The 11871-nt window shown below is 42.8% G+C and overlaps 1 protein-coding gene across 2 annotated transcripts in view; it reads right to left on the reverse strand.

Annotated features, from left to right (window-relative positions):
* The window catches only part of UBE2Q2 (ubiquitin conjugating enzyme E2 Q2), a 61776-nt gene extending 52339 nt beyond the window's left edge, over nt 1–9437 (reverse strand). For both annotated transcript variants that reach the window (XM_028092680.2, XM_028092679.2), the window contains exon 1: nt 8987–9437. In XM_028092680.2, the coding sequence (XP_027948481.1) occupies nt 8987–9175 (189 nt within the window). In that variant the 5' untranslated portion in view covers nt 9176–9437. The remainder of the gene's footprint in view (nt 1–8986) is intronic.
* Between the last annotated feature and the right edge of the window lie 2434 nt (nt 9438–11871).

The raw sequence follows: 11871 nt of genomic DNA on the forward strand, positions 1-11871 counted from the left end.
GGGCAACCTCTAAAATGGTCCCAATAATCCTAACCTGGTATTCATACCCTTAATTCCCTTCCCTAGACTCACTTCTAGCAAACAATACAGTAAATAATGTGATATCACCTCTAGGATTAGGTTACAAAAAGATGAGAATTTCTATGTTGCTCACCCTTCTCCTGCTCTTTCATTTACCCCCCTTCCCCCTGCAATGAAGCCATCTCCTTATGGAGAAGCCCACAGCCACATGGCAAGAGACTGAGCGAGGCCTCTGACCAACTGCTGCCCTCAGACCTGAGGCCTGTAAGGAGATTAATTCTACCAAAATTACATGAATGAGTTTGGAGGAGAGTCTCTCCCAGTCTCACTCTGAGATGACTGCAGCACTAGCCAACACCTTTACTGCCTTATGAGAGACCCAGAGCGAGGGAATCCTGATAAGCCATGCAGATTCCCGACCCACAGAGACTGTGAGATAATGTTGCTGTTTTAGAGTGCTACATTTGTTACAGAGCAATATATAATTCAAACCCCATAAAATTCTAATATTTTATTCCATCGCAAACTGAGTACTTAACAAGAAATGCTATATTTACATATTTTAAAAGTACCATTACATGTGTTGATTTTTAAAGGTTAACAGAAAAAAGCATTACATGCTTTCACCTACTAATAGACATTTACTCTGTACTGTTTTCTATTATAAATTAGGAAAAAGTCACTATTATTAGAGACTAGCTGCCGAACAATTAGGTTCTAGTTATGGAAAAACAATTTTTCAGAAACACAGTATTAAAGAAGCATTGCTTTGAGAACTATAATCTCAATTACCATATAGTTGAAGCCAAAGAAACTATTTTTGAAGCACTTCACCAAATGTTCTTTATAGAACAAAAAACTGTACGGAAGAAAGACATCATTAGATCTATTCAATAATGGTTTATTTTGTGTTCTCATCTCTAATGTTCAGTGTGTCCCAAACCTATTCACAGACTAAAAGAAAAACTATCTTCAAAATTAATCCTGGGTTCTTAAAGAAAACTACTTATCGAGTATTGCATTTTCTTCTTCAAATTCTTCAGCCTAGTTTGGAACATACCACCTAGACCTTAGTTCCAAAAAACAAAACAGGAAAAAACAAAAACAAAAACAAAAAAACCACCCAACTAAATTTTAGAACTTCACTGTGTAGATTAGTGTTTGTCTAATTCTACATAAGCAAAATAAAATATATGAATTGTTGCTCTGGACTAAAACCCCTTAAAACCATATTATGAGCACTGCAACAACAACAAAAATTACTGAGATCAGTTTCTGCTTATGACATGCTCTTCTAATCCTGTACATGAGAAGATAGGATTTATAGGTCTAAGCAACTACGTCAATAATTTTCAAAGTGGGGCCCTCAAACCCCTAGGTAAAACTGCTGGAACCTTAGCACAAATAAAGGCAGCGACACCAAACTACACTTGGAGTCATGGTATTCTTCACCACTATGCATTTAAGATGTTTAAAAGACAAAGAAAAAAGAGGTTTTACTTAAGAATATCTGTGAATAAGTAGTAAAAGTTCTTTTACTAGGTCTTTTTAATATTGCAACTGATGAAATGGAATGCACACGAGAACTCTTACAGAATACTTGAGAAAAAGCGTTTGTGACTGAGTTGTGAAGTGAACTAACCACTTTAAAGGAACACCAATTTTACCCGAAAGGATGACTGACAATGGTTATTTCAACTTGGGTTTCTGACATTTTCTCAAAAATGAATAGTGTCATTTCAAGGAAAACAAAGGACAGTATTTATTGCCAATGATAAAATTCAAGCTTTCAAGCAAAAATTAGAATTTTGGAAAATCTGTATCCACTGCTATGAGCTTGAGAGCTTTCTAAGAATATTCTGATGAGGCTGCTGGTGATCTTAATATAATGTCTTCATATTATATAATGAAACATTTCAACATTTAGAAGATTTCAGTGAACCATATTTTCCAAGTGACGAATACATGATGTTATAAATCATGCAAGGATAGAAGATCCATTCACAGTTCAAGAAAGATCAAGTTTGGGGCGCCTGGGTGGCTCAGTCATTAAGGGTTTGCCTTCAGCTCAGGTCATGATCCCATGATCCTGGGATGGAGCCCCGCATTGGGCTCTCTGTTCAGCAGGAAGCCTGCTTCTCCCTCTCCACTCCCCGTGCTTGTATTCCCTCTCTCACTGTGTCTCTCTCTGTCAAATAAATAAAATCTTTATAAGAAAGACCAAGTTTTGGTGAAATATCCAAGAAGAATATCTACAATTATCTAAATGGCTATTAAAATATTCCTACTTTTCCCAGCCAAATATCTGTGTGAGGCTGAATTTTCTTCATATTATGTCAACAAAACAAATCCTCAGACTGAATGCAGAAACAAATGACAGACCAGATATCAAAGAGATTTAAAAGAAATGTAAAATTATGCCACTATTCTCACTGAAATGTTTTAGTTTACAAAATATGGCCATTTCCCATAATATTTTATTATAATGTTTACTTCAATGAATACTTTAAATATTTGCTTTAATTTCTAATGATAAATATTGATAGGTAACCTACATAAAAGCTCCTTGAGCCCTCAGTACACTTTTTTTTTTTTAATTTATTTTAGAGGGCGTAAGGGTTAGGGGGGAGAGTCAGTTTTAAGCATGTGGGCCCCATGTGGGGCTCAATCTCACCACACTGAGAAGAGGGCCTGAGCCGAAACCAAAAGTCAGATATGCTTAACTGTGTCACCCAGGCACCCCTCACTTTTAGACAGTATAAAAGTTTTGACTCCAAAAAGTTTTAGAACAGTGGCCTTCTCCACACCTCCTGCAGCCCGGCCCAGAATGTTTTCCTTGGGAGAAACATCCCTTCACCATTCTATATTAACCTATGTGGTCCCACTGGAGCTAGTTTCCCTAATTCCTTCCCATCTTTCCATCTCTCTCCCTTGACCCAAAACTTGGTCACAGGTCTCTATGAGCCCATTCCACTCCGAGTAGTTAGCTGTAAGATGGGCTAAGCCAGACAAATCTAGGTCTTCTCTAGGACTAAAATTCTTCTGGGAGCTCTGGAATCATAAGGACCAGTCAGCCTGGGATAGTCAGTATTTATCTTGCTAAAACAGAGAGGATTTATGTAAACCAAATTGTTTTCTAAAGGGTCATAGGTATTTGTATTTTCTGCCATGACTGTAACAACACCCATTTCACTGCACACTTGCTCACATTTTTACCAATCTGTTAAATAAAAGCTTCTACCTGGAAGAAGAAAAAGTTCCTATCCAATATAATTTGTTATAGCTCCAGAAACCAATTCATCAATAAGAATGGGAAGCCATCACTTCTAGGAAAGTTTCAAAAGACATTACCTATATGCATAAGGATTTAGCTCTAGCTATTAATGTCCAAAGCATTATTTAAGATAGAAAAACAAAACAAAACAAAACACAGAAACCACCGGTCTTATTCAGAAATAACTTTCTGCACCTATTTTCTACACAAATCCAGTAAGATACCAATGTGTGGCTCTGTATCAAGCACCAACCAGCAAAACTGCCTACCAGAACGCTCAGTCTCTACTATCTTTCCAAGTAATAGAACATGGCCATCTCCAAGGACTTCATCACTTTTTGAACACGGATGCATACAACTTTCTGTTGAAGGTTCAGAAGTCTAACAGTTGTAATTCTTCCAGAGGCCAGTTATGGGACACATTACTTTCACACTTTGTTGTTCAGTAAATGTGGGGGGGAGAATGAAACCAACAGAATCACCATATAGTACTCTAAGAAAAGTCTAAATGCTCTGACATTTATTTTTTTAAAAGACTTATTTGTTTTTAGAGAGCGGGCGCGCACCCAGGCGTGAGATGGGGGAGGAGCAGAGGGAGAGAATCTTCAAGCAGACTCCCCACTGAGTGCAGAGGCTTAACTAGCTGAGCCACCCAGGCACCCCTGAATGCTCTGACATTGGGGGGGGGAAAGCTACCAAAAGAGATTGGTCCCTGCTAATCATTTTGCAAGGAAACAACTAATATTATCAGAGCCCACAGAAGCAGAATGAAAAATCAAAACATCATTCTAATTAAACTGAGGCAGAGAAAATAAAGGTGCTGAAGAAGATTCAAACCACCTGATCTGCAGAAACAGTCAGTTTCCTTGATTCTGAGTCTACTGTGTCTTTCAGAATAATCTTTTAGAAGAGAACACAGAACACTGTTACAATGGCCTTGGCAAAGGGGACTCTGCTTCATTACTCTGGCTCTCCAGTAATGCTTTACATTTGGCAGTGACTGTTTCAATTCAATTCCCCACCCCTCAACTAGCTGACATTTATCTAATCTTTTCAGATCTAAAGAAGTTTAACAACAAAAACAAAAAAATCGTGTTACTAAGACATACACCATTCATAAAATGGAAACCTAAGTTTCTTCTTCATGTACCTGTTCTTTCAAGGACGTGAATAAAAATGGGGTAGAGGAGGATAGATAGATAATGACTAGGAAGTTGACTCTATATTATAAATTGGTCAGATGAATGAAAACAATGATTCCTCCAGGCTTAAAGTACCGCTTAGGTGCTTTACATGACAGTTCTGCTATTTCCAAATGATTCTCCAGTGTTCAATTTGGAAAGGTAATCTGTCCCAGGAAGGCGGACCAAAGAAAAAGTCTTGGGGGTCTTTTTTTTTTTTTTTTTAATTTTATTTATTTATTTGACAGAGACAGAGAGAGCGCGGCCGGCAGAGGGAGAGGGAGAAGCAGGCTTCCCGCTGAGCAAGGAGCCCAATGTGGGATTCGATCTCAGGACCCTGGGATCATGACCTGAGCCGAGGGCAGACACTCAACCAACTGAGCCACCCAGGTGCCCCAAGGTCTTGGGCTCTTTAACCAAGTTGGTTCATGATTTCCTTTGTATAACCTTGGTGGGCCTACTTTTTAATCAGTGTAAAGACTAGAAACATGAAAAATTAAGAAATTAACAGCACTGATTTATTTCCCATGAAAAGCTGTTAGAAACCACCTTCAAAATAAAATGTTATTCAGCCACAAATGACACCATCAATTTTATATTTGTAGAGAACATTATTATTGTTGAAGAGCTTTTCTTTATAAGCCTTCATGCAGGACAAAAAGTATTGTCTACTTTATAGAAAAACAGTAGAAAAAGTGATTTGCTTAAAGTCCCAACTACTAAGTATAGACTAAACCTTTTTCTCTCAGAGCTCTAACATTTGTTATTTTAATGTCTTGCTGTTGGTGGTGAGGTGGGGAGGGGAAAGGGGACTCTGGATATGACCAAGAGAAATTTAATTAGCAAAATAAAAAATGTGCTACCACAAATAGCCTCATAAATAGCCACTCATGCAAAAAGAGTAATGGTTTATGCCACACAAACAATAAAGTCAGTATAAGGTTTTATCTGTTTACCAGCTAACTTACATGGGGGGGGGGGGATTTTTCACTGAAATACTGATTGCCTACCAAGAGTTACCAGATGTCAAGAAGTCCATATAAGGAGAAATGAAGTTGCCAAGTTATGTTAAATATTTCAAAAGGACTAAAAGAATGCTATATACTAGCTCCCAATAAGGCCACACAGGTTACTAAAACAAGCTGCTTTGCTTTTAGGTGTGAGCCTAACAACTGAATGTTAGCACTAACTGGCAATTAGATCTGTTTGCATGACACTCCTTCATATCATGAGTTCATACAAAACAAGTAATAAAGACTCCCTGAGGTTGAAAATAGCATTCTTTCCCTTCATACTTAAGATTAGGACAAATTTATTTAACAGAAAAAGATTTAGCTCAATTCCCTTGGCCTAAAGAGTAAAGCATCTATGTAAGTTCTGTTTTCTCCTTCTTAAGCTGGTCTTTCATATGAAATCAAATTACAGATTTCCCATCCAGTGACCTGTTAAGTATTTAAATATTTAAAATATTTCTTGATGTTATCTCTGCACTTTTGACAAACTCTTGGCAGTTAACTTACACAACAGTTAAGATTTTTGTTCATACAGAATATAGCTAAAATAGAATATTTACTGAGCATTTACTGAAAAGAAGATGAAAAGCATGATTAGAGACTATTCTCCCCTGCCATGATAAAAAAAGACTTAAAAAAAAATCTAAAACTATAGTAATAGAACATAAGGACACATAACCAAAGCAGTAAATAGTAAAGATTATAGAAGGGAGGAAGGGGAAATAAATACCAGCAGGAACTGAATATGACTTCCTAGAAGAGCCTTGAGGGATGGTCAAACGTGGAAAGACAGACTGGGGTGGGGTAAGGGGCACATTCCACACGGGAAAAACAGATTCAGAAGCCTGAAAGAAAAAGGGGCAGAGTATCTTTAGATTATTCAGAAACTGGCATGCATGAGTGTAAGGAAACAATTTGTGAGGTGCCATTTACTCAAAAGTTAAACTGTGTAAGTATACTTCTTGGTGAGCAATGGAAAAGACAGGGCCTGGCATGTAGAAGAGCTCAACAAATATTTGGGAATAAGGAAATAAGAGGAAAAATTAAAGAACAGATCAAATTCATTTTTTTTTTTAAGAGCTATAACCTTTTAGAGACTAGCAATTCACAAACACAATAGACAGGAAATCCAACACTGTTTTTTCTTTGCTCTTTCCCTTCTAAGAAAATGGTACCGGCACAAGCAAGCCATGTAGATTTTATCAAAACACCTACCTAGGCTTAAAGAGTCTTATCTTTTAGAGATACTCACTGAAATATTTACAGATGAAGTTACAGGTCAGGAACCTGCTTCAAAATAATCTGAGGTGGGGTACAGATGAAATAAGATTGGCCAAAAATTTATTATTGTTGAGGCTGAATTCACGGAGGTTCTCCACACTATTCACCTTTTGTGTATGTTTGATATTTTCCCATAAAAAATTAATACACTCATATGCACTGAGTATCCACCATGATAATTATCTTCTAATAATATCTGTCATAACTTTGGGTAGTTTCTACTATAATACCATTATACAAGTCTCTACCAAATCCGCCTTTCACTTGGTGTCTCTAATTCACTCCTTGCTCCATTTCCTAATTCCAGGTCTTCACACAGTATTCTGTGTGCAGCTGATTCCTATCAGCCTCCTCTATGGTTCTCAGTGGGGACTGTGCTGGCATTTGAAGTGGGATAATTCTTTGTTGTGGCAGACTGCCAGCACAGCAGCAACACGACCCTACAGCACCTGAGATAACCAAAACCATACACACACGTTTCCTAATACCACAAACTGTAGAGAACTACCCCTAGTGGTAGATAGCAAACACATTTTTCCAACTTACCTCAGTAATTTTAGTAGCTCCCCTCAGTATTCTATCATGCAAACCACCCCTACCTTTTCCAGGCCATACTCCAATTTCTATCAGAACAATCACCATACAGGCCAGTCTCCTTCATGCTCACTACCACTTCCTGTTTCCCATTCTTGGAATATCTTCTCCTTTACCAGCCTATATACTCATAATTTGTCTACTCCTAAGCAAAGCATTTTCTCAAGCACTGGTGTCTTTTCTGGATAGTTTCCTCTGCCTGAAATGTGCTTCCACTCCCAAGATTCTACTCACCTGTGAAAGCCCAACTCCAACTCAGCCTCTCACCAAAGCCTTCTCTGAAGCACCACCCAACCACCAAACTCAAAATTAATTGCTCTTTGGCTTTCATAATGACACCATAGAACTTAGTAACACTTGGTTATATAAAACTCTTCCCCCAAGATTTAGTTCTGAAAGCAGGGACTGCTCTGCCCAGTTTTGCAAAACCAGTCCCTAGAACAGAACACTTAGATGCTTAATAAATGACTTCTCTCCTCAGTACAGCACTTGTATTTCTGCCCCCCAAATACACAAATGCTCCCTCAGATTTTCTGGAAATTATTTTAATGTCAATTATCGTAACTCCACGCCCTTTCCAAACTCGCGAGTACCAGACCAGAACACTTTCGGTACCTGACTTAACCAAAAGGATTCAAAGACACCAAACTTGGTCCGAATGAACATAAAACTACCACCATGACTCCTGCTATATAAGAAGTTCATTCTGCAGTTTGGAACAACACCCTAAATCACTTTCACCACGAACGGTTTCATTATACTCATTCACGAAAAAACTTATTAAACACTTCGATTACCTTACCAAGCCCCGGATTTCTAACGAGCTTCCAATTTAAACCAAAGAGTGAGCTTTAAATTGCCTTTTTGGCTTTGTGACATAAAATAATCTTTCTGGGAAGGAGACCTGGGCAAATATCTCCTTTGGGCTGCAGATAATTTTAAAGACTTACACACAGGAGGAGCTACGTAAGCAAACACCGATACCACCACCTGCCGAATCCATGTACAAAGCGCCTTTCGGAAACACGTACGCGCGCAGCAAGGCCAGCAGGGAGGGGATAATTCAAACAGTACCAGAGGCTGCATTCTAAACTTTTCCTCATCAAATGCATCAGTTTTCAGTATCAGTTTTTCCTTAAACAAAAACTTAAAAATAACCGGGTGAATAAGCAAGACGAGGGAAACCTGACTGAAGAGTAAGGCGTTAAAACTTGAGGGCTTCCCCCTTCCCTGCCGGGGCTCCAACAGCCAAAGTCGATTTGCCTCGCCGCGGCCCCGGGGGCAGGCCGGCTGTGAACAGCCATGGCGACCCGGCGAGGGCAAGGGCCGCCGCGGTCTCCCACCCCGAGGCGCGGAGAAGGCGGCTGAGGGGGACCAGCAGCCCCAAACCCAGCCCCGCGGGAAAAGCGAAGAAACGCGCTGCCTGCCTCCTCCCGCCCAAGCCTCGCTCTTGCAAGGCTGGGCCTGGGCTGGGCCCCTTGCCGGGGAAAGGGGCGGATCCGCCCCGCCCGGGACCCCAGGAACCAAGGGGCCTCTACCGGACCGATTCCCTTTTGTCCGAGGACCCGGAGCGCCCCCTTCGCCCTCGCCGGGCTCCGAGGGGCTGAGGCCAGGCGCCTCACCGTGATGTTGCAGTGGAGTGTGAGCGGCGGCGGCGGCGGGTGCGGGCTGCCCGGCGGTGCCGGAGGCGGCAGCAGGAACTGGCAATGCAGCTCGTCCAGCTTCCAGCTGACGATGCGGAATCGCTCGTGGTTCTTGTCGAAGACGGACGCCAGGAACTTCAACTCGGCCTTGAGCCCTGACACGGACATCTTCCCCTCATCTCCGGCAGGAGGGGTGCGAAAGGGGAGCCGGGCCCAGAGCCGCCGTCACGGCCGCTACCGCCCCACAGGGCCGGCCTGGGGCCGCACTCTCGCGGCTCCGCCTCTCCCCGCCGCCGAGGCCCGCGTCGGATCGCGGCTGAAAAATGGCTAGGGGCACCGAGGCCTCGGCGGGCGGCTGCTCTCTTTGTAACTGACTCCGTTGGCAGGAGACCGCGGCCTCGCGGCTTAAAAGGGCAACTGCGACACCGCCCCCGCTACCGCCTGGTAAAGGGCTGCCCCCACCCCGCCCCCATCCCCTCCCCGCCCCGGCGCGCCCCGCGCGCCCCGGTTCCGGCGCGTGCACGCGGCCTGCGCGCGGGCTCGCGGGGCCGCCCCCTCCTCGCCTTGACCCAGCCCTCTACCGCCCGGCCCATCTCCTTCGCTCCTCTTGCCCTCGAACTCGAGGCTCGGGGCCGGTTGGCTCTCCGGGCCCTCATCACCTGGAGGATCAGGAATCCCCTGCGCGCCTCCGCCTCCAAGCCTGGGGGCCGGCCACGTGCGCGGCCTATTGCGCCGGCCACGTCGGCGCGGCTGCGGACGCGCGCCGGCCCCTGGGGGCGGCTCCTCCGCTAGGCTTTGCGGGAGGCACCCACTCACCTGACCCTGGCTGCGCCCTAATGGGAGGCGGCAGGCGGAGGCGGAGGCGGAGGCGGCGGGCGGCTAGGCGCCTTGGTCGCATCGGCACACCTACTTTCATCTTCGCTACTCTAACCCCATAGCCACCACTTCACTAGCCTCGGTTCCTGCCAGCCCCCTTTCCCTCTCTTCCTTTCCTCCCTTGAGCTTTTGTCCTGTTTGCCAAGCTTAAGGAAATCTTCTTCACCTCCCATGGAGGCAGGACTGGCCTATTTTCAGTAAAGTCTTACTTAGCTCAAACGTCCTCTCAGAGAGGGCCTCCCAGACCACCCAATCTAAAATAGCCAACCAGTCACCCTATGTTAATTTTTTTACTCAGCACCTATCACTGCCTGATATTTTTATTTGTTCATTGTCTCTGCCCAACACGAATGTCTTATTCAGAGTTGTATCCCCAGGATCTAGAACAAGGCCTTTTGTAGACACCCAGTGTTATTGAATGAATGCTCCTATCAGGAATGCCCAGCTCTTAATACAATCTGTGGCACATTCTAGATGGATTAAGGACTGCGTGGCAGTCCAAAGGACTATAGCATAATTGGCCAGGCAATAGTATGTTTAGTAATATGTACTAGAAGCAGTATCCATTTCATGGGTGTGCGACCTCTGTAGTTGCACAGGGCTGCTAGCTTAAAAGGACCTTGTGTTTGGTTTAATGCTCTGCTGTAGCCCTTTTGAAGTCCTTAATAACTTTTCAACAAGGGGCTCTGCATTTTCCTTTTACACTGGTCTTGACTGGAGGTATTGAACCCTCTCTGCCTAAATGTCTCCTGCTTCATTATCTCCAAGTGGTTCCTGGTCTACTGGTCCCTTAGAGGATATAATACAGAACAAAAGGGGGAGATATTAGGTCCACTGAATGAGGAATATTTTATTTTATTTTTTTTAAAGATTTTATTTATTTATTTGAGAGACAGAGAGAAAGAGAGAGAAAGCACATGAGATGGGGGGAGGGTCAGAGGGAGAAGCAGACTCCCTGCTGAGCAGGGAGCCCGATGCGGGACTCGATCCAGGGACTCCAGGATCATGACCTGAGCGGAAGGCAGTCGCTTAACCAACTGAGCCACCCAGGCGCCCAAATAAGGAATATTTTAAACGTTTTTTTCATTTACTTCTGAGATATTGTATCATGTTATAGTGCTTCTTAACCTTTCAGGGAGTCACAGACCCTCTTGAGAATTTAATAAAAGCTGTGATCCATTTTCCTGGGAAAATACCTCTGCGTATAAAGTGTTGTATTTACGGGGATTCATGGTCCTGGCACTAGAGATAGCATTATGAATTGGGACTGAGAGAAGGGGTTCCAGTTCTGAGCTCTAAGTCAGAAATAACTAGGATACTGTATTGGCATTATTGCTGGGTTAAACACTGGAATGGCTTGCTGCTTGCTTTTTCCATCAGTCTCCAGTACTCTTGGGACCCTAACAGGCACGGTAGTCATGGATGAGGATTTCAGACAAAGGGGAACAACCTGTTCAAAACTTATATGACTTTGAGAAATAAAATGCCCTGAACACGTTAGTTAATCTATCTAAGCCTTATTTTGTTATCTCTAAATTGGTATGAGTAAATTAAAGAGTTTTATAAATTGCAAATGCTTTTACTAGTTGTATCAGAAATAAATATATAAATATCAATTTCACAATCATTTTTTAAAGTACTTTTTAAAAAGATTTTATTTATTTGCACAAGCAAGGGGAGCAGCAGGCAGAGGGAGAGGGAGAAGGAGGCTCCCTGCTGCTGAGCAGAGAGCCTAATGTGGAGCTCCATCCCAGGACCCTGGGATCATGACCTGAGCCAAAGGCAGATGCTTAACTGACTGAGCCACCCAGACACCCCTTACAATCATTTTTTGAGCATCTGCTGTGTGCCAAGCCATAAGAGGGCTAGACAGTAATAGAAACTGAATTCAAGAAGCTTACTGTTTAGCATTGGAAACAAAACATTGTTTCCTGATTTAGGATGCAGATAACAGAAAACTGTGACTTAAAATGGCTTGGACAATAAGG

Source organism: Eumetopias jubatus, unplaced genomic scaffold, assembly GCF_037043125.1.
Source record: "Eumetopias jubatus isolate StellerSeaLion01/CBP00866 unplaced genomic scaffold, mEumJub1_p1.0 scaffold_7, whole genome shotgun sequence".
In the NCBI taxonomy this organism is placed as follows: Eukaryota; Metazoa; Chordata; class Mammalia; order Carnivora; family Otariidae; genus Eumetopias; species Eumetopias jubatus.